The sequence below is a fragment of the Primulina huaijiensis genome, chromosome 4, assembly GCF_012295235.1.
Source record: "Primulina huaijiensis isolate GDHJ02 chromosome 4, ASM1229523v2, whole genome shotgun sequence".
Classification (NCBI taxonomy): Eukaryota; Viridiplantae; Streptophyta; class Magnoliopsida; order Lamiales; family Gesneriaceae; genus Primulina; species Primulina huaijiensis.
This window is the reverse complement of record NC_133309.1, coordinates 24,475,658-24,498,522: the sequence shown is the minus strand read 5'-3', so window position 1 is coordinate 24,498,522 and position 22,865 is coordinate 24,475,658. Positions and strand designations below refer to the sequence as shown.

The following is a 22,865-nucleotide window of genomic DNA, read 5'->3' as shown; positions in this document are numbered from 1 at the left end:
GTTGAAAGAAATATGCAAAGAAGAAACATGCAAGGAACAGGGATACCTATTAAGAAAGTTTAATCATAAAAGTACAATTAAAGCGAAATTCGGTCTATGTTCAACAGAAAAAAGTGGTGGTTATATGACAAATTAATAATACGGAAAGCATCTGTTATATGATGACAATGAGCTTGTCATAAAAATTGCAGTCAAACAATGTCCAAAAGCATAAATGATTTTTTTATTTTGGATAGGAAACGAATTATAGTTATAGATAACAAAAATATCTTAGATTTCCAGAATAGAACACAAAAATGCAAGGGCTAGACCAAACAATAACTCTAGAAAATTTTCCATCCAGAAGAGTCCACCTTGCATTGCGAGAAGTCGAAGTTCAATGTTAGAAGACAAAGCAACAGTTAATGTAACTTCATTGATGTCATTGTCGTCTGAAGAAGCACTATCAACAACAACCCCACCTGCAAAACATTTTTTAGACAACAAACGGTTTATAATTCGAACTTTATAACAGAAACATCACAACCGTGCTACAAGGTCTTCCAATTCAAGGGCAAGTATCTTTCCCCGACACAAAACAATTAAGAGAGTATGACATGTCAATTCTTCATTTTTAAGCATAGATTAAAAAAATTATAACAAAAAATGTCATATGCAACATTGAGTATGAACTGCATTACTTGAAAGGGCTCCATCAAGCATACCTAGTTTCAGAAACTCATTTTTCCTTGGCCACACCAGTTCACAAAGGCTAGAAAGTTGACACTGCTTTTGGTGCAACTCAGCCGATGGAGGCAAAATTGGATGTCCACCATATGTCCAGAGCAAGGACTTTCTCGAATTCAAATGCAAAGATGAGATTCCTTCCAATTCTTTCATCTTGATCTACAAAATACCAAGTATTTAAACAGTTTGCATGTATTATAGATCCATAATAAGATAAAATATAAAATGCATAATAAAATGGAAAGTGAAAATGGAATATGAACACCATGGTAGCTAACCTGACAAGTTCTTGCTTCTGCAGGACATATTCGGTGCAATTTCATGACATCTTTCATCAAAGACCGCCAACAAATCTGCTGGCAATCAATATGAGATGAAATAATACTGTTCCAGAAAAGTTTATGATGTTCCAGGAGGTCACAGAATGATTCAAAGAGTAAATCAAAAGAAGGCGACTTAGCAAGCACATGAAGCACTTTTTCTTCCATTTTTCTCAGGGAAGCCAAAACAGGTTCAAAAGTTTGTTTGGTCACATTGTTTTGATCGTAACAATCCTCACTGCTCCACTGTCGAAGGCTGAGTCTCAATTGGCTGGCACACTTAATTAAGTTTATTACAAGAATATGGCAGGACTTTAGCTGATCAACAGATGGGAAAAGATCAATAAATTGCATTTCCACTCCCTTTTTTAATAAATCTGAATACCGATTGAAAAATGAAAAGAATGGCTGTAATCGAATACCAAACCAATCAAACCACTGCATATAAAGATGATAATCATTTTGAGTGGCCTGTTCCATGACCCAATCAGCAGCAAAAATGAGTTTCTTCTCGGCTAAAACCAAATCCACTTCACTCGTAGTGCCGCATTTTACAAGAATATTGTTATCTGAAGCCTTAGGGAACATGAGCTCATGCAACGAAGTAGCATCCAATAGATGAATAATCCTCGATCCTCCATCGACAGGAGTTTGTCCTTTGGAAACTCTGTTCAAAGTTCTGCTATGGATGAAAGATGCAATTTGAGATCCCATTGATTCCAAATACATACAATTCTGTCTAACACAAGTCTCTTCTGAGTGACAAAAGAAGTCCCTTAATTTCAAGGGGGTTGGCCAGCCTCCTGGTAAACATAACAAGCAATCTTCAGATGTAGTGAATTTATAAAGTTCTGAATTCGACAAATAAGCAGCAGCTGCTTGAGAAACAACATGTTTTCCTTTTTCCTCACCGAAAGAGGAAAGATATGTATGCTCCCAACTAACTTGAATGCTCCAACAAGGCCTATTGCCATTTGTAATGAGCCACTGGAATAACTGCACCCAGCGTGAAAGTTCAAGATGTGTAATGCTAACATTACGATGGGATCCTTCATGCATAGCATAAATGTGGGCCTTGGCCATCATTTCTACCAATTTACCCACAGGAATTCCAGAGAGTGCAATGAATCTTTTAGCATCCCTGACCTCAATCTCATTAAGATTCTTACCACTTTTCTCATCTACCAACCAATATGGTTGCATCATATATATTTCAACCCCTCTATTTCGCATTGCTCGAGATATTTCACCATAGCTAGGATTTACAGTGAGGAACATCCGAAACTTTGGATGAGGGTGAAGAACCACTGGTTTACCTTCAACAATACCACATTCATTTAAAATTATAGATCCAGACTGTTCAACCAAAGAGTTGATCCTATCAAGAACCTGGATGCAATAAATAAGAGACAAATGTAAGCTTCATTAAGAAGGAGGATGAAGCAAGGGTTGACATAATTCATATAATGAAAATAAACAAAAAATATTGTGTACCGTGGGATTACAGAGGTTTGCATTCTCTAGAACAATCCATTCCCCATTTTCTATGGCTTTGATTAATAGTCCAGTTACCCATTCAAACTTCTTAGAGTGTCGACCTTTCTTACTTTCTTCTTCCAATTTTCTAATCATGTTCAGAATGATATCCAGATCATTGTTAGAACAAGATACAGACAATCGTTGTATATCATTGTCCAGCTTTAAATCTTCAACAATTTCAACTAAATGGGGAATAGAATCTCTCATTCTTGGATTGTCAATGTATGTCGCTGAAGAAGCGGTCGGACGGTTACTGATTTCTGATAAGAAGGCCAACCATCGAGCAATTAGATCTTTCCTTCGGATTAATCCTTCTGAAGAAAATTCCAACTGCAAATTGCAGTACTCATTCATATATTTTTCCACTTGAGCAATAGCTAAAAAATAGTGACGGGAGGCATTATGCTGCTCAAAGCATCCGAGTAGATCAGATACGTCAGTAGCAGATGAAAGATTTAATTCATTTAGTACATTTCCAGTCAGTTCTGCCAGCAATCTTATTAGTGAAGTCTTACCAGAAGATGGAGGACCAACTAATATGCATAACCACTGATGTTTTACACATTGTGCCACACCTTCCAAGCAATGACTTAAACAAGGTAGAATCTTAAGGTCTTTACTGGATAGGCAAGATGACCGGTACCTGTACCTTTCAATGGAAATGTTCCCAGCAACAAATGAACAAGGATTGACCTGTATTCTAGGGTATGGATTTATGAATGGCCTGAAGCCAAATATCTGCTCATATAAATTCAGAACTTCTATTCGATCGGTTGCCGTGCGCATTCTTTGCAGATAAACAACGCTCAGGAAACAGTCGGGTTTTAGCTTCTCTGATGCACCTGAAAATATTCAATCATCGTTCAGAAGAGAATTGAGCTTGTAACACATTTAACTGTATCTATGCAATTGAGTATGAAAAACCTTCAATAATTTCACACGAGCGAATCACATCCCGTAGATTAAACTCCCAAGGGGAACCCTGTTGACCAAATTTGTGGTATACCATGGTCTCTTGGTGTAATCTTTCATTAAATGCCACCAACTTTATCAACAAAGATCTTTCAATTGTTGGAAACAGCGAGTGACAGATGGAAACATAATCTTCCTCTACTAGCTCATCAACATAAACCTAAAACCAATTGGAAGAGGAAAATCAATACATCAATATAAGCCAGTAACAGTTGAAAAACTGAAAAGGAGCTTCTTAAGAACAATTTTGGTGTACTCAATCCAAAACTCTCATGGTATTCAAATGCAGAAAAGGGTGCACCTTCGTGAATCTATTGAGAAAGGACTTTGGAAGACCCTTCCGCCCCCCTCCTTGACAAGACGGATTTTGACATGCGAAAACTCTGAAAGATGTAGGGCATTTGAAAGCACGACCCAGTTCAGGAATAAAAACTTCAGACCGATGGTCCAAAATGGCATTCAGGCCCTAATTTCCATAGTCAATTGTCAAGTTCAAGTACAACATTAATAATTATCAAGCGAAATATAAGGATATATTATCATATCAAGGAGTGTTTTAGATGTTTCCAATGAAAATAGACTTGAAAAGCACTTTTCTAGAAGCTAGAAAATGTCAGTCCTCGGCTTCTACTAGCTTTCCATTATAAATTCAAAAAAAATCTTTTCACCAGTATACCTTGCATTAAGAATATTTGCTTCGTTCAAGAAAAACACATAAAAAACAAAGTTCAATAACATATTTTTTAGAATTATGGTTCATACATTGAACTGGCCCAATGAGGACATCAGCCATGTTCATAACCAGTTATAGGGAACAAAAATTAAAGGGTCTATAGATCAAGGTAAAAAACTACTCCAACAGAAAAGTTAAATCAAGGTAATACAAGGAATAAGACCACAGTAACGACGGCTAATACCTCCAAGACAGACTGTGGAGCAAGGTTCAGTTCATCCAGCAGAACCCATGATCCGTTTTTCAGTGCCTGGGTTCACAGGACATAATAAATTGCATTTCACCATCAAAAACTAAAGAAAAATCATGAAGACAGACCGAGTACCCAACCTGAAGCAGTATTCCATCAGACCAGGCAAACTGTATCCCTTCATCACTTTCAACTGGCAAATCTGAACCCAACAGGTCCATGATGTCGGTCTGCGGCATGAAATTCAATCAAAATAATTTAACACCCTATGCAGATATAACAGAAACAAAAGCAGTGCGAGTTTATAACCAACAAGTTCACCAACCTGCTCGGATAAGTTTATTCGTACAACTGCATGTCCAGAGGATCTGCCAAGGGCAACAATTAAACTTGTTTTCCCAACACCTGGACTTCCTTCCAACAAAACTAGTAAAGCATGGAAACCATCAAAATTAGGAATCTTAGTGTATAATTTTATTAAAATTAAGTTCTCTATGGAGATGCATGCATACACACACCAACTTATTGCAAGAACACAAATATGTGATGATATAGTCCACATGAGGAAAATACCAGGCTTGTTAATCTGCATGGCACGCAGCAACCTCGAGGTATTCCTACGAGTGGTGGGGGCCATAAATTCAAATCTCTCCCCACCAACATTGTCGGTACCTGGACAAGATAAACAAGGATGCTTAGGCAATCCAACTACCAATTATCAAATGTAAAGAGACTGCAAATATTATCAACAAAGTTAAACTTGCATATACTGGTGTGAAAAATGAATAGGTGATTTCCCGTGAATAAACTCAAATATGTGATGTAATCCGTTCTCAAGTTTCAGATCAACAGCCTATTTTTATTCAAAGATAGATTCAACCAGATTAATGTTTCATTGGGTGTCACTGGAAAAAGAAAATCTTTATGGAAAACTGATTATATATTCGGGAAAGAGCAAAAGGTCAAGAAATTATTGAGGAAGTACTCCCAAATGCTTGGGAACTATGGAAAAAAACAATTGAATCTTTGAAAGATTTCAAGGAGGTGTACTTTGTGTTGCATCTCTGGTACTTACAAAAATGAATCTGGTTCATCTTAAATTGTGAAGCTGCCTACATTAGTCCATATGTGCGTGTTATGATCGTGTTAAAATTAGGTGTCTAAATTAGATGGTTCACGTCATTCTGCATAAGATTGGTCATGAAGATGTTTACCCATCAATCTTATATTTAATATTTCTTAATACTTATCACTTACAAGAAATATTTATATTCCCAAAATTTAATCAATTTTTTACAGGTTCTAGTGTAATATGCAAGATCTATAATGTGATTTTAAAAATTTTTAGAATGAGCCTTACAACATCAAGTGATTTTTTCTGTTTGATGTATATCATAATCAAGAGTCGGATGTTTATTCAAGAATAAAGAGTAACTATATAAAAGGATCAAAAGGAGGCAGAGTGGCAAACATCTATTGACTCCTTACTTTTACAGGAGAGACTTGTTATAATTACAACTTCCATGTCAAAGTACACAACTTCACAAGTTTTCAGGAAAATTCGAGTTATGAGTTATTACCTTTCTCTATATAGAAAGGATGTATTCCAAAAATATTGTCACACTCCATGTCATTGGCCTGAGACAAAACTGTTGAACTTCCAGAATCAACCCAACCATAGTCATTGAGGGTGTCAAGAATTGGGGAATTGGGAAATTTCATGTGATCCTGCATTGAGGGGCAGGAAAAATAGCATTTCATAAAATAATCTATTGAGTAAAAATTTATCATAATTGAATATCTCTATCTAAAACATTGTTTAAACAGCATAGGACAGGTTTCAATCCATATATTGTTGCATGTGGCGAATTTTTCCCATGGGTAACCTAGTAAGATAATTGGACTGCATTACAAATTTGAAAGATGCTGTTTGATATGGTAAAATGTGAGACAAGACTTCATTACATATGAAATGCAAACAGAAAATACTTTTTTGATAGGAAATGGATAGCATTAATAAAAAAGAAAGATAATTACAAAAGTAGACCAAAGGTCAACTCGACAACAAAGATCTACAAAAAAAAAAACTAAAAAGAGCAGCCTGCTGACAAAAAAATAAGACTCCAATCCCTTGATAAGTCTGGCATACAGAAAAATTTAAAATCCGCATTCGATTGAAGCCAACAAGGAACCCTAAATTGGAAAATACTAATCTGTAATATATCAGAGAATCTGTTTCTAGCATTATCAATCTCGTCCTTTGTTGGCTACAGCTAGCGATGCAGTTCTGACGCTCGCTGATAATAATAATAAATTACAAAGAAGGCAACCCTGAGGGCAGAACACATGAACAGTAAAAATTTGGACTTTCTTTTCTCATCATTGACATTCCTTATTGTGCAAAATGCTCACAAATGAAAGTAAAGGGTCATTTACATTTTCTCAATACTTGTAAATTAATTTGTTCTCCCCCAACAACCCAAAGACAAGCCTTTCAACAAAATTATTCACCTTGAGTTTATTCAGGAGGAAATGAAGACATTCAAATCTCAGCTGTGCGGCATCACTTTTAGATATATTTGTACCTGGAGAGCATAGAGACCCAGAACCGAAGAAATCTACTGAATATCATAACAAAAATAGCAACAGCAATGACTCGGCAACTATAGTTGGAATGAGTATAAAACGACCAAATCAAAAAGATATATCCTTTACAAACCCCACCATGCAACAAAATATTCCGGGCTACAATTCCATAGACTGTATGCTGATACCTGGATGATCCACTCACCAGAGAACAGTTCATAGACGAAAGTCAATTAACTTTAAGAAATGGATTATAGCCCCACTCGTCACAGATAAGGTAGAAACACTAAATCAGCTCTATGGAACAAACTATAATTATCTGCCATCGAAAGTTGATCTATCGACATCGTTCCTATCAAACCTGGTGATTTAATAAATAGCGCCCAAAAAATTTAAAAATAATTGACCTACAAATCCAAATATCTTACAAGCCATAAACACATTATAATGATAGATTTCAAACAGGACTTCGACCAGACCAAGGCAATTACCATCAAAATGTAAAAGTAATATGATGAGATTCAAGAGTGAATTTAAAAGACAAGGAAGCCTTAACATAATGGAAAGTCTATGGAAAACACGATTCATCCGGACCAGGGTCCACGAACACAATGTCTACCTATGTGGTAGTTGGAGACAAATGTACAAGTGATGCGACAACATTTAGATCTTGGTCATGGTAATATTAATAAAATTATCAAACAGCTATATTACTTCGAGCCACCAGAGTACACATATACCTAAACTAAGTCCATCCAAGGCAACAAGAAATGCTCCATGAATCAATGCAGATTCCGCCGGCAAACTTCTTTTAGTCACATTGATAAAAGATACCCAGGACAAGATATCTCTCACAGTAAGTAATCTTCCTGTCTGTAACAGGTTGAACCACTGAGAATGATAATTAGAATAAGTTAGAACCAGAACTGAAAAGATTAAAAAAAAAGAACTGAAAAGATAAATGCTCCAGAGGAGAAATACTGCTTCAATTGTAATCTCAGCGAGGAATGAGTCTCACATAAAGGACACAAAAAGCTAGGAAAAATAAAGGAATAAATAAATAATTGAAAAAAATAAAGTATGTCTTAACATATGGCATGGGAAAAGAAATCCAAGATAATTAGCACTTGAAAACCTGGACCATGCTTGTTGGTAAATATGTCAAAACAAAAAATCATGGAAATGAATAAATTTTGTGCTTAAGCCTATGTTAATACCTCTAAATCAGGATACAGAAATAAATTTTCAGACTGCGATTGAAATGGCACACCACACACGGAAACACACAATATGCTGCCATTATCACATGCTTTAAAATAAGGTCACTCACCAAAACGCAAGCTGCTCATCTCGTTTGATAATCACTCATCAATGCTATAGCTTGGCACTTTGTGTTGCTATTTTAAATGGTTAGGTGAAATGGAGGTGGATAAAAGAACAGGTGATGACAAGAGATGGACTAGCATTGGGAGGCTCGTTACTTCAATTAGTCCCCATTTTTCTCGAATGCATACCTTAGTTGTTGAGAAGGTTGCCCAAAATCGGAATATAACGCATTCCCGGTAAAACTTACAAGTTAACGAATAACAATGGCAGCTAGGGTTGTTTCTATGATAATTATATTCTCTAATTGCAATTAAGAATCCACTGGAGCCTTTATGAACAGCCTTTCTAATTGCAAATGCTTATTCATTTTATATTTTACTAACTCATGATCAGATTTTGGTAAACATCTATTTGTAAGTTGACAATTTAAAACAGACTTTTCAAGTAATTAAATATTATTGAATGGATGAAAACGACACTGGATGAACAAAAACTTATGACGGTGCAAAATGAGTTAGTTGCTACAAGAAATAAACAATTTATTGAAACACTAAATGATTGTTTGAAATAAAATTAAACGAATTTGTTCTTTCTCTTCCTTTTTAAATTATCGTTGAACGAGCAACTTAAAAGTTGTGAATGCTGCCCTGGTGGAAGGATATCGCAGCTTTTTCTAATTTCAGACTCTCATATCATTTAGGAAAATGAAGGATAGACAATTTTCTTATCTCTTGCTGGTATAAACTAAGATAATTTACATGATACACTCCTAAAAAAATAAGAAGCGTGCTTAATCAAGGAATTGCAATCACGTAGAAAAGGAGAAAAGTTCAGTGCATCCTCATTAGCCAATAATTTTTGATGAACGACGCGAATAACAGACAAATATAGCATCTAAAAAATTAGAAATCAATATACCTCCCAAAAATTTAGCATGATATTGATAGTCCATGAACGTTCTGGATTTGATATTCTGCAAGTAAACAAGTGTCAGAAAGCCATAAAAATAGTGAATAATATTTATTAAGACAAACTTGCCTCTTAAGGGCGATACTCTTAAGCTCTTCAACATCACTGACAGAAGGAACCCATATCTCAGTAAACCTGTTACGAAGTGCAGGTGACAATTCCTTTTTACCGTAGTCTCCGCCAGGATTCATTGTAGCGAGAAGGAAAAACTTGTCATGAGCAATTATGTTCTCAAGGTCAGAGCCTCCTTTCTCAGCCAATGACTATAAGTGTTAATAAAAAAAATATCATAGATACCAATTAATATTTATCTACACATAATAAACATCATTGACTATCCATTACAGCAATAACTTTTTCGGATTTACTCATCTTATAGTAAAACCAGAATATGAATTCGTTTAATTTATGAACAAGGCAAAAAGAGAAGTATGTCCAAGATCAAAAAATGAATGAAAAAAAAAGCATTACATAATGCTTGAAAATGGTCTGTGACTAAATTAAGGATAATTACCAGTTTTCTTTCCGGTTCCAAGACACTGTTTAATCTTTCAAGTACACTGTCATCAGCCAAAGAAATCTCATCCACGAGAAACAGGTCGCCTCTCTTCATAGCTTCAACAAGAGGTCCATCCTGCCACATAAATATAGTCTGCCACGTTTGATGCAACTCACATAGATCCTGATATATTTTTTTTATCCGACATATTTCATTTTCCATTACTTCAGGATGAGAAACAAGCAGCTCTTCATAACTTTTGATGATTTTATCGAGCTCAACAAGAGTTTGTGATGCTTGGTTAATGTCCACAAAAATTTTCTGCAAAATAGAACATGACAATAGCAATGGAATTTACCAGTCAAAATGGGAAACCCTCCAAGTAAAAGTCAATTTATATAAAGAAACCAACATACTGGCGCTCCAGGATAATGAATAAAAGCCTTTGAATTGGTAAATTGTTCACAAAGCTTTTGGAAGTCTACTGCGATCTTGGATCTCGTTCGCACGGGGTAAAAACCCTAATCAACAATAACCACACAAGTTGAAATAAATTTGACTTCATCAACAAATGGAAATGCAAAAGTGATATGAAAAGAGTATAGGACGAACTCCAAGAAAATCCGATGTTTCTGTGTACTGATGGCAATTCAATATGTGCAGTTTCAAACCCAACATGGCACTAAGCAATTGGCAAACAGTTGTTTTCCCACCACCAGTTTCACCAACAAGAAGAACAGGCTCACGCATTTTATAGCATCGCTCGATCAGAAAATATGTCCTCCGCATGCTTTCGGTCAGAATAATTCTGAAAGATAAAAGATAGGAACTCAGTGAAAATGACAGAGATCTCACAACTTGTGCACAAGTATCAGGGTAGAGGCTTACTTTCGAACATTTTCCGAATTTTCTGAGTACTCGTCGGACATCATTGAGCAGGATCCATCTTTGGATTCCTGAATTATTAAAAAACACCAAAGCAATGATACTCACTCTCTTATTCAAATAATTTTTTTATGAACTTGCAATCATATACAATCATCATTCTGAATATCTGACAAGAATACCATCAAGAGAAACCAAAATAGAACCATCATTCGATGATAATATATTAATACGTCAATTCCCTGATTTTCAAAGGTAGCCAAATCTTACTAATACAAAAGTTACAGGTGTCAAATATATTTATCTCAGCCTTCAAGTCTCGATGCGATTATCAGGATGTGTTACATATAGTTCTACGGTACGATAAATTCACTCGGGAAACTAATTAACTGGTCAAACATACATATCTAACTTCCCTCACACAAGAAAGATATATAACTCGAAGAATTTACAAGACCAGAGCATAAAGTCATTTATTATACAAAAATATGACAATGATCTCCAGAGAAAGTAACAATTTCCAAAATGAAAGATAAAAAATTCTAAATAATTTGACAGCACGGGCAACTGTAAAGGTCGGATCAGTTAATCATTATGATAGCTGCAACTACAAAAGCAGTTCAAAATTTAGATACTAACGATATTAAAAATTATTCTTATATTTTGTAATGATGTGTTTGCACATAGCAGCTTCAAATAGTAAAGTATATAATGACTTGTATTTCAGAAATAATCATCATACTCTAGATCTTCATTTCCACCAAGAACTGTGGACTGATTGTGAAATTCACTTCGAGCCACTAACCCACATTCAGTGAGTAAATAAAATTCTAATCATGATCAATTTCAGAATCTTAGTCCACTTTATACTGATAGCATATCAATTAATTTACATGTCTCATTTAACAAAAAAATGATTGGTCAAATCTGCAGAAACTTCTCTCACTCAAGAAAGATCCATAACTCACAAACTTAATAAGATCAGAGCATAAAAGTCACTTATTATGCAAAAATATGACAATTATCACTAGAAGAAGTTAAAATTTCCAAAAATGTAAGATAAAAATTATAAACAATTTGGCAATCCCTACAATTGCAAAGTTGGATCAGTTAGTCATTATGATGGCAGCAACTACAAAATCAAGTTCAAAATTGAGACACTAACGAAATTACAAGTTACTCTAATATACGTGGTTTGTTAAAATGTGTTGGCACATAGCAGCTACAAACTTTAAAGCATATAATGACGTTTAATTCAAAAATAATCCTCATAATCATAAAATTATAATCATGATCAACTTCAGAAACGTAGCCCACTTCACTCTCATAGCATATCAAATACTTTACATATCTCATTTAACAAAAAAATGCATGCATTTCTTCTTTTTTTGGAGATAAAAATGAATGTATTTCAAGTTCATTTCTTCAACAGAAACCCTTTATCCAACCAAGAATCGTGATGGCACAGAATCTACAAGAGCACTGCAGAAAATTTTAGCCATTTACAGTTATTAACCTACCAAACAGCACAGTTCTGTAAAAGCAGATCAGTTATCAGAATCCAACAGCTAATGTATATAGTGGATGTAAATAATTTCACTGGGAATGGTTCAAAAAATTACTCACCGGCTTGTACAAGTCATCTTCAAAAAGTTTAACCTGCAACTGCTGCTCCAGAACTTCCTTGACAATTGTTTTCTCAGCATCATCACGTAGTCGTTCAGCCAATAGATAATAACCATCGTGAGCTAAATCTTCATAGGAGCTACCATATTTTCTGAAGCGATTAGCCCATCGAAATAAGTCACGTGGGGTTATAAACCCATGTTTTCCAGCAAAAACTTTACTACTCTGCCTGTGCAGTTGCAACTTTTTCATGACATCAACCATTTTTTCAGCATAGCTTTCAGGAATCAAGCACTTCTTCCCCAATATTGTGCTCAACTCCTCTTGTGGAATTTCATCAACATGAATCTCCACAAAACGGTTGCGAAATGCTCTAGAAAGCAACTTGCGCCCTCCGTAGACAAAAGGTGGATTTTGAGTGGCAAATAACATAAAATCTGGATGAGCACGAATAGTTTCAGACAATTCAGGAACAAAAAGTTCCCTATTATCATCAAGTAACCTGTTCAGCGCTTCAAGCACATCAGAAGGAGCTAAGTTAAGTTCATCAAGAACAATCCATTGACCTTCCCGAACAGCTTTCACAAGTGCTCCCTCTTGGAAAATAAGCTTCCCACTTGCATCAGTAATATAAGATCCAAGGTACTCCTGAAGATCAGTATGTTCATGGTTGTTGATTCTGACAAATTTATTACCAGTTATTTCGGCAAGAAACCAAACCAAGCTCGTCTTCCCACTAGAGGTTGGGCCCTGCAACAAGACTGGATATCTTTTAATAAATATTGCCCTGGCAAGGTTCTTAAGTTTTTGTTCAACACTCTTCGTTAAAACATAGCCATCCACAGTCTCTTTTTTAACCGTTAAGTATGAACCAAAAGGGATCCGAGGAGGTAATTTTCCTCCCAATAAACTTTGGCAAATCAAGCCTTTCATTAACTTCGCACCAGAGTCATCTAATAAATCTAGAAAGAACATAGAAAACCCATCATAAATGGATCTTTCAAATCCAAAACTTCGTTTTGCCTTTGTGAGATACTGCAGTGCCCGGTAAAGGGAACGTAAACTATAATGAGGTTTCTGATTAGCCCCATCCTGCAGCCTTTCTTCAGATTTCTTTGCTGCCTTGTAGAATTTCACAATTTTACTTATCAATTCTCTATTTGAAGGATCATCGTCCATAAACTGATTAATAAACAAAAACAAGTCCTCATTAACTAACTCATCCTTCAACACCAAATCCTCATTATCGAACTTATCATTCAAAAACACATCATCGACAAAGTATTCTGTAAATCTGCTCCGAATAGAAAGTGGCAAGTCTCTTTTGCCAGCATCAGTCGCAGGATTCATGCAAGCAAATATGCGAAAGTTGGGATGCCTACATACGTAATGTATATCACCTCGTTCAGACAAGCATACTGACCCTTTCGCGTCTTCAAGGACCCCAATAACTCGCTGCAATATCTCTGGAGGAGCCAAATTTACTTCATCCAACAATATCCATTCACCATTTCTCAGGGCCTTGATAAAAGCTCCTTCAACAAATGAAAATACTATTCCATCAGATGCATTCACTTGAGCAAGAGCATTTTCGAGTTTCACTGAGAAATTTTCCCATGCTTTCTGTAGCTCTGCACCTAAAGGTCTCTTTCGCTTCTTACCAGGACTGGATTTTACTATTTCAACAACTTTTTTTATGGCTTTTTGAAATCCACTTAATAAATGTTTCCACTTCCTAAGAAATAAGTTGTTCCTTAAACTAGAAAGAAAAGCATCATTATCCTAGAAAGAGAACACCAGAACGTAAGTAATCGCTTATAACAAAAGGAAGAAAGAAAGGAAATACACCATGGTACGTGGTACCTTTGACGAAAATGAATTAGTGAATAGATTCTCAAACTCCTGATACAGTGGAATACAAACAACACGTGCATCCACAGGTTTGAAACCCCCTAACAGGTCTGCAACATCGCTTTGTTGACTTAAGTTCTGAATCACGAACAACATATGCATCACTCATGAGAATTCAAGAAACTCGAAGCCATCAGAACAAAAGAATTCTAGACTCCAACTTACCAAAACGGTAAGTTTTTGACCAATCCTCGTGGCAAGAGTCTGCACAATAGTAGTCTTCCCAGTACCAGTTTCACCAACCAATAGCACAGGCTCTTTAAACTTAACAGAGCAGGCGATTTTCTCAAGAACATGCACCGAACTACGAAGCTGAACGAATGGCTTCTTGTCATCTTTGAACTGTAATATAGACCACTTAAAAAGGTTGACATATTTTTTTTATAGGAGACGATCTTATAGCTTCAAAAGAAAACATGATGGAGATGAAGAATATCTAAAACTCATCACTTACTGCAATTTTAGTATATTCAAGGCTAACCCGTCCAACTTGCAATCCAGAGCTTGATTCCTGTATGCACAAACTTCAAAATTTTGAAAAACTATTTCTGAAGATGTGGAGAAAAACATGTACACATCTGTCATATCATAAATAGAAAAACCTGAATAATAGGCTTGTTAATAGGATATAACGATTCAGCAGCTGAAACGTTCCAAAACTTTGCAATCTCTCTCATGATAGCCAAACGATTACCAACTGAAGTATCGAAGGATGCAAAAACATCTACAGCCTGAAAAGATCAATTCCAAACTTACAGCCAAATTTTCCACAAAACCACATTTGTAGATGAGAAAAGCAATCGATGTATCCAACCTCTTTATAGATACTGTTGCATGCATTAGTTGAGAGGCTGTCCTGATCAAAGAGAAAACCGAAACTTGCCATTCTTTCGCACAACTTGAGAAGATCTCTTTTGTGGTAGATTAATAGATTAGTTAATAACTCATTGCAAAACAAAAGAAGAAAAGCTCAAACCGCACCAGAATGTTCTACCTTAGCGTGAATCTGTCATGATAACTTGATGAGGCTGTCAAACCCAGCTGAAATCTCATAAGCTGGACGATCCTTTTAAAGAATTCTGAAGAACATGGAAGAGAAGAATAATAAGTAATTCTGTTGTAAGCCTAAATTATTCTTATATCAAAAGAAATAATGCAAACCTATAACTTTCTTAGCAAGAGAATCCCGCTCCGGAAACCACTCCAACACAATATTTAGAATGTCATCATCATTTGGAGAGCCAATCATTACCTTCCGCCAAACGGCACCGAGTAAATTTTTACCTATTCAGAAAGGGAAAGGGTTCCATATAATCAGAAATAATAAATGACTTTTTTATGCATTCGGTTATGATTTTGGAGTGAGTTTAGATTTCCGTGAGATAAATGGATGGGCAGCACTACGTTGGGTTTCAATATATGGCATGAAGGATGTTCAATACGTAGAAAACCGACTGCCTAGCTCCAGCCTTGAGGACAAGGCTGATTTTGAAGAGGGAGGCAATGTTAGGAACCTAATTATAATAGGCCCGAATAATTTAGAATATGGCGTTAAAATGAGCTCAATTGAATTGGGCCAAGGAGTTACTTGTAGAAAGGGGAAGAATATAAACATCAGATTTTGTCATAGGGATTATTCACCTTTTTTGACAGTTTAGTGAGTTCACTAGCTTGAGCTAGGGTTTCTGGAAGAGGAGTTAATCCTTTGGCTTAGTGTTTCACTCAAATTATATTAATACCTTTTATTTCTAATAAGGGATGTCTGGTATATCTCTACACTCCTGTCCTGTCTATAATTTTTTTATCTCTCTATAATTTTTTTATCTCTGTTCTCTATCTAACATATCAAATTTCCTTCAAGCAAAAACAGAGAACCCTCCTCGAGGACACAGGACCCTAGATTACCATGTTTTCCTCAGAGTAAATTTTTTGCAATAGCTATTACTAATTACTAACTTAAAAAAAGGTGAAAGCCAGGTTTATCCTACATGAGATGACATTTTTTATAACCTCCACGTGGAATACTACTCCAAAGACAGTTACTTGACAAGCGTCAATGAAAATGTTAAGAGGTGTGTTAAAATTATCTCATCCATCTAGATACAATTATGGTTTGTCAACAGCAAGTGATGTGTGGTATTTCTTGTTTACTTGGTCCCTTCATATACAGCTTGCTGATCACATACCAGTGCAGATTTGGAAAAAAAAACACAAGCAATCCCACGACTAAAATCTCAGCAACGGAAAACTAAACACAAGCTGACAAAGGAAATAGTGGTGCAATATTTATCACGTGCTTGGTTAATTGACAATAGCAATTTTCTGTTTTCACGATTTTAAATTCCGGAGGGTTAATAATTACCAATTTAGTGCATAAAAGAGTTCCTCCAGATTTGTCTCCTTGAAAACAATTTTCAGCAGAAGAAGAAAAAATTACATTAAACCAACACACAATTTGAATATATCTAAAAATAATGTGATACCAGTCAAGACCGAAAGGAGAAGTGCCAAAGGAAATTTCATAATTTCATAGTCCGAACTGGTATAAGAATATAATATCATAATGTAATATATATAGCATAAATGTGTGTGTGTATAACTCATCTATAATTTAATCACAACTCAGAGATCGATGTCACAAACATTAAGCACAAGAGGAAGTAGAATAAACCTTCAATAACTCGGAAGATATCTTGATTTGAGCTTGTTATGGTGGAAAATAACCGAAAATTTTCATTCACTCGTACCACCTGCACATATCTCCGTGATCGATACAATTAACAAACACATCCTTGCAAGTGCCTAAAGCATGATCTAGATGAAAAGTGCAAAGTTTTTTATATGAATGCACAAAAAAAGTCCATATTGGAAATAAACATAGATAAAACAAAATGTTTGTGCACTTGTCGGCGTATGCCTGTGTTTCTACTTCAGTGTACTTGTTGCTTGAACAGCGCTATAAGCAACCCAAACATCCAGTTTCCTAGAACTTAAATCAACTGATTCTATCTTTCAATGCCCGAAACAATCCCCAAGCTCATCGAAACCTCCTTACAAAAATAAAATAAAATTGGAAGCTTCTGAAATATTATACAAAATATTCAGAAAATTAAGATAAATTTAGGTTAGACGCTTCCGATTGAGGTTCATGGACTCTCACACATGGGTTAGGTTGCAAACCAGAAAGTAATTAGTCCTCGGAAGATCAAATGTGACAAACTAAGCACATGCCCAGAAGCTCACTTAATTATTTATGCAGTTGTGCTCAACACATTAGACGTTAATCGCTTGTAATGAATAACCATAAAATTGAAAACAATTTTAAAAAGTTGATAGCCGTCTGTAAATCCTGTCCTAGATCTAGCTGTAAATTCACATGCTGCCAGATCCAAATATTTCAAGAAACCATCTAGATATGCAGGGTGCTACGAACATCAAATATGTTTATGTGGCAACAATTCAATCAAAGCACTTGAAGGCAAACTATAGGCATTCCTTTAGAAAGCTTAGCCCAAGAAAAGAAGTCTATACCTCCCCATGTCCAGTTGAGAACAGATTTGAACCTTCTAACAAGGGCAATAAGATACATATGATATCTGGAGGTGCCTTATCAATATCCTCGAACACAACCCAAAAACCATTCAGAACTGCCTGTCAATTGTCTGAAACAAGTTAAACTACAATATTGGATGGATTATTAATTTAATTTAACTGTGTAAATATTTAACATCCAGCCACTTAACCCAACGATCTCATAGTTGGTTTACAAGAGCCAAAGTCCTGACTTCTGAGTTCAAGTCATGATGGTTAACAATAACTACTAAAACACATCTACTTTCAAACCTGTGTAAGAGAACCAGGTTGCCATCTGAATTCGCCAGGTTGCTCAGTACAAACATAACTGCCGATCAATGTTTTTCCATCCATTTGCTCGTCCGTGTGAAGCTGCAGAACTTTTTACGTGAATTGGGTAGTTAGGAATCAGAAAGGTTCCAAAAGTGACAAACAAAATAACATGAAAGCGATGAAACGGGTCATAGAGTGGGCGTCACGCAAACAACTTTGTCATAATCAAAATTAGAAATACAGGATTAACATCAATTGATGAAGGCATGTGTTAGTTTTCGCCAATAATATTTAGACTACACAGATCATCAAATATGAGATTTTGGAGATAATATGCATATACCATAAACACAAAGATACACATTTAAGCTGTGATGTGTTGTTGCGACGTTTGTTGCATTTGGTTCCACACCAAATGTTGGGACATTATTTTCTGTTCTGGTGAAAATAAGATTCATTGCTCTGATTTGCACATTGTACAAATCCACGTGGAGTCTAAGCAGACAACGATGTCATCGTACTAAAAATTAAATGAATCTAACCAAAACCAAAAGAGTAGAGAGTCTGAAATCATCAAAAAATCACCATCTTCACTCGGGATATTATACAGCAAAGAAGTGAAAAAATGAGAGAGAGTAGTTCAAGCTGCTCCCATGATCCCGTCCAAACACATAAATTTATTTGGAAAATATGCTTCACACGAAATTCGTGTTAAATTGAACACACATCGAGCACAAAGTATGTAACAAAAAAGAACCAGGTTTGTAACAACATTTAACTGCAATGAAATATTTCTAAGAATATAGCACTCGAGGAGAATTTGTGCATAGACGTGAATGTGAGTATATTTCATACAACCAAGGTGTTTCACTCCTTTAAATTTTTCATGACATCAAGTGTGAGGCATTGCCTAACCAACTAAAGCTGTTTTTCAGAAAGAAACCAGGTATATTCAAGTTCCCGTCTAGGAGGGAAGACATGGGAAAAGTGACGAACATGAGTATTTTGCAGTAGCCATTCAAAGTTAATTACAAGCGATCACCCACACAAAAAGTCTTCTTAAGCATGTTTGATTGATACAGTAAACAAAAAATGTGTACCTCTGCTGCCATGGCTGTTAGCCAACTTGTAAATAAATGTGGATTTCCCAGAACCAGAAGGGCCATAGAGAAGAACAGGCCATCTCTGACTCACAGCCAGAGAGACCAGTTCAAAACTTTTTCTCATGTTAGATCTCAAGAAAAAAGAATTCCCAGGATACCTGAAGGAGAAAGTGGCCAAATGTCAAAAAATTTAAACACCAGCATATAGCCCAAGGTAGAATTTGAAACTATTTGCCCTTACGTATGTGAAACTACAAAGATATAGAGGTCAAAAGGAAAATGGGTGAATAAACATCCACCTTGCTATAAGTCAAAGCTATGAAGTTAAACTGTATGGTATCTCACTTTCACTTAATAAAGCAGGACATTTGTTATAGTGAAGCTTCAAATTATTCTCCTAGTTTGTTTACTTTTTTAATCATACCTTGTAGGTACAATCCCATGGGCCACTGTAGAGAGCTTGTGTGAGCAATTAAGCCTACAACTCCTTAAATAATAACCTTCTTCGAGATCGGCCATTTGTCCAACCAATGCCGATGTTTCTTGTATGGGAGATTCAAGATACCAACTACCTTTCTCCAATGATACTTCCATGCAAAATTCTTGCCAGCTATAAATATAAAAGGAACATATAGATACATCATATGAACCCCGAAACTTGCAGAGGACAAAAAAGTAAGAAAAAAAATAATTCCACACTCAAAATAATAAGCTATTGTCCAACTTTCTAGTTTCCATCAATAAAATCCTTTTCTACTAGTACGGTGTCTATTATATTCCACATTGTTTTTGGATAAGAAACAAGATTATATTAATAAAGATGTATATATTATATCAATTACAAAAAGATATATGTCTTGATTTAGGAATGAGCTGTTTATTTACATGGATTAGAAAATGAACGCGATCAAATTCACCCCCCTCTCTTTTGAACCATGGTCGCTTCGTCGATTAAAATAATGAAATCCTCGCACGCGCATAAATTTCATAGTATGCATCCACAACTAATGTGTGAGCTTACCGCAGCAGGCTGTGAATGGATTGTTTAGAGTCACGACCAAGGTTTGCAGATGCTTCAAAGCTTAACCCCAAAACCAATGATAATATCTCTATGCTGCACCATCTTATGTCAGACACAATCTCCCTCAATTCATCATTAAATCGCATGTCTGATACATTATCTAATGAGACTGAATCTGGATACGTCTGTAAAAGGTCCAAATAACATGACCAATCCCAAAATGACATGAAAATATCTGTTTTCATCATCAAAAGACCATATGAAGCTCGGACAACATTTAACAACCGATTTGCTACCTACAAGAGATGATTAGAAGATAATTATTTCATAAAGAAAATCATTTATAATTTTCAATAATTAAAAAAAAAAATTGGTAAAACAACAAATTAGAATGTCCTAAAAATAAATGCCATGATAGCATGATATCGAGCGCATGTGCACGTTATGTGATCAATGTATAGATGACCTGCCGGCTGCCAACCAAAGAAACCAACATGTTATTCCACCAGCCATTGACTTGCATAGTTAAAAAAAATTTACAGCTTCATACTACCTATTGGTCACTTGAAATTATCATTAACATTGTGCTTGCAAAACAAGGGTTGCACCCTAGTCCCAATAGAAAAATCGTCAGAAGATTGCTCAGTCAACTAAAGAGTTCATGTTGTACACATCAATTTAATTTAAGCTTGTTTTCCTTATCCCACTAACATCTTTATATGACATAACGAATATGACGAGTCAAAGCAACTGCAAGCGAATCACGAGAAGACAAAATGAAATTTGAATTAGAAAGAGACATTAACCAATGGAAATCTTCGTATCAAGGGATTGAGGGAAATAAATTTTAAAAAATTGTTAAATATACCTTAGCATCAGTTTTTGAAAATGTTTCACAACGCACAAATCTTTCGAAAGGAGCAGGAGCATCTTCAAAATACTTTAAAATAGACCTACACCAATGACACAGATACTATAATCACTTTCTCACTCTGAGCCAGAAGTCTAAACCATGCTGCATAAATGAAAACACAAACTATCGAGCATAAGAAAATAAAGGTTATTTAGCTATATCATTGATCTTCAACCCTGTAAAATAATTGTAACATCGAGTAATTGCTGATTTACCCAAGCTAAAACAGCTTATGCGTCATGTTTTGATGATTCTCTCGGTACAAGCAATTAGTTCAACCCCTCGTAGTAATAGCATCAACATCTAACTCATGGAAATCAAGCACATGACATTAATGCTAATACCAATTAATGAACACAACTCTTGGAGTTTTACCAAAAGCTATATTTTTTGGTAACAATGCAATTTGAATCTTTTAACCAACAGAGCGGTCCAAGCACCAAAGTAGAGCAAAGACCTTAAGGTTGAGGTCAAATCTCACAGAGCATATCTCTGGGGTGAAGAATAAATTTGTCCATTTTTAAAAATCTATACTGCTAAAACATATATTTTAAGTTGAGAGTTTGAAGCAACCTCGATACATAGTGTCTCCACCGCTCAACAGTTCATAAGCATGAACTCATATGCATAATCTACTTTCTGTAAATAATGGTTTTGATGAATTGACATTCAAACTAACTTCTAGGGTTTATTATAGCATCCATTTACCAGTTAGCATAACGAAAAACCCATCACTCTTCCAAGCTTATGTTCTTATCTAGTTCCTCAAACATCTCTTGAGAACCAAATGTAACTTAATGCAGAATCGCCCTATATTAAATTAGCATGTTCAGAAGTTCATCAAAGGGTACAAAAAGAAGAGCCAGGGAAAAAATAGGGAATTCCATGAACTAGCTTACCCCAAGAGAAAAGGAATCAAATCAAGAGCTCGGTAGAAGGCAAGACACGCAAGCTCATGAAGACGCAATCCCTTCCTGCGACTGACATAAATATAGATAATGTTAGCAACTTCGGCACCGTCTACATTTTCAGAGTCTCTGAGGAACTCTTCTTCATCAAATTCTTCCATGAAATCATCGTCCGGCATTAGTTTTCGAGCCGAGTGAACCAACTTCGTTGTACACTCCACTATCCTCTCCGCAATTGGCCTGAGGCATCCCAACAACGGGATTGTGTATTTTGGGTGCAGAAGCAATTGCCCAACTGCATCAACCACCTCATCTTCTGTAACTAGGTCCCCCTGTAACCAATCGAGTAGGGTCAGACATGCCTAATTCTACGTCACTGATCAAAAATTTACATAAGGAAAAAAAACCAACATCCGGGAACAATCGTCCCCAAGTTCAGTACCTTGTTTAACAAGTCACTGAAACGGGAAAGAGACTTTAGCTTTGGACGCCTGTCAAGAAACCTCCTGAGCTCCGATTGTAGACAAAACCTACCATCAACCGCCATCGAAACCTTAAAGAATTTGACCTAATAGAGTTCTACTATGTATCAGGGTTTATCGCATTGGGGTTTTATAGGGTTTTAAGTACCTCCCTCCCACATACTTAGGTTTTTGTATTAAAATAAAAATTAAAGTTTTTAACAATAATAATAATAATAAATTATGTTTTTAACAATAATAATATTATTATAATAATAAATTATGTAGAATAAATTAATATTTATAAGAATGACGTCGAAAATTTTACAAA

The 22,865-nt window shown here is 35.6% G+C and overlaps 1 protein-coding gene across 1 annotated transcript in view; it reads right to left on the bottom strand.

Annotated features, from left to right (window-relative positions):
- Positions 1-22,674, bottom strand: part of LOC140975666 (midasin-like) — a 39,089-nt gene extending 16,415 nt beyond the window's left edge. Inside the window, exons 1-36 of the mRNA XM_073439509.1 lie at positions 22,516-22,674; positions 22,065-22,405; positions 21,121-21,205; positions 20,253-20,548; positions 19,656-19,841; positions 19,229-19,389; positions 18,126-18,235; positions 17,814-17,933; positions 16,954-17,032; positions 15,444-15,566; positions 15,277-15,361; positions 15,097-15,193; positions 14,885-15,013; positions 14,737-14,793; positions 14,448-14,624; positions 14,235-14,360; positions 12,372-14,153; positions 10,749-10,816; positions 10,473-10,668; positions 10,277-10,381; positions 9,876-10,181; positions 9,431-9,624; positions 9,311-9,365; positions 7,807-7,957; positions 6,992-7,065; positions 6,061-6,208; positions 5,054-5,152; positions 4,806-4,906; positions 4,621-4,710; positions 4,475-4,540; positions 3,859-4,023; positions 3,510-3,717; positions 2,541-3,427; positions 1,005-2,435; positions 705-885; positions 354-461 (exon numbers count right to left, since the gene is read on the bottom strand). Of these exons, the coding sequence (XP_073295610.1) occupies positions 354-461; positions 705-885; positions 1,005-2,435; positions 2,541-3,427; positions 3,510-3,717; positions 3,859-4,023; positions 4,475-4,540; positions 4,621-4,710; positions 4,806-4,906; positions 5,054-5,152; positions 6,061-6,208; positions 6,992-7,065; positions 7,807-7,957; positions 9,311-9,365; positions 9,431-9,624; positions 9,876-10,181; positions 10,277-10,381; positions 10,473-10,668; positions 10,749-10,816; positions 12,372-14,153; positions 14,235-14,360; positions 14,448-14,624; positions 14,737-14,793; positions 14,885-15,013; positions 15,097-15,193; positions 15,277-15,361; positions 15,444-15,566; positions 16,954-17,032; positions 17,814-17,933; positions 18,126-18,235; positions 19,229-19,389; positions 19,656-19,841; positions 20,253-20,548; positions 21,121-21,205; positions 22,065-22,405; positions 22,516-22,620 (8,692 nt within the window). The 5' untranslated portion in view covers positions 22,621-22,674. The remainder of the gene's footprint in view (positions 1-353; positions 462-704; positions 886-1,004; positions 2,436-2,540; positions 3,428-3,509; positions 3,718-3,858; positions 4,024-4,474; positions 4,541-4,620; positions 4,711-4,805; positions 4,907-5,053; positions 5,153-6,060; positions 6,209-6,991; positions 7,066-7,806; positions 7,958-9,310; positions 9,366-9,430; positions 9,625-9,875; positions 10,182-10,276; positions 10,382-10,472; positions 10,669-10,748; positions 10,817-12,371; positions 14,154-14,234; positions 14,361-14,447; positions 14,625-14,736; positions 14,794-14,884; positions 15,014-15,096; positions 15,194-15,276; positions 15,362-15,443; positions 15,567-16,953; positions 17,033-17,813; positions 17,934-18,125; positions 18,236-19,228; positions 19,390-19,655; positions 19,842-20,252; positions 20,549-21,120; positions 21,206-22,064; positions 22,406-22,515) is intronic.
- Between the last annotated feature and the right edge of the window lie 191 nt (positions 22,675-22,865).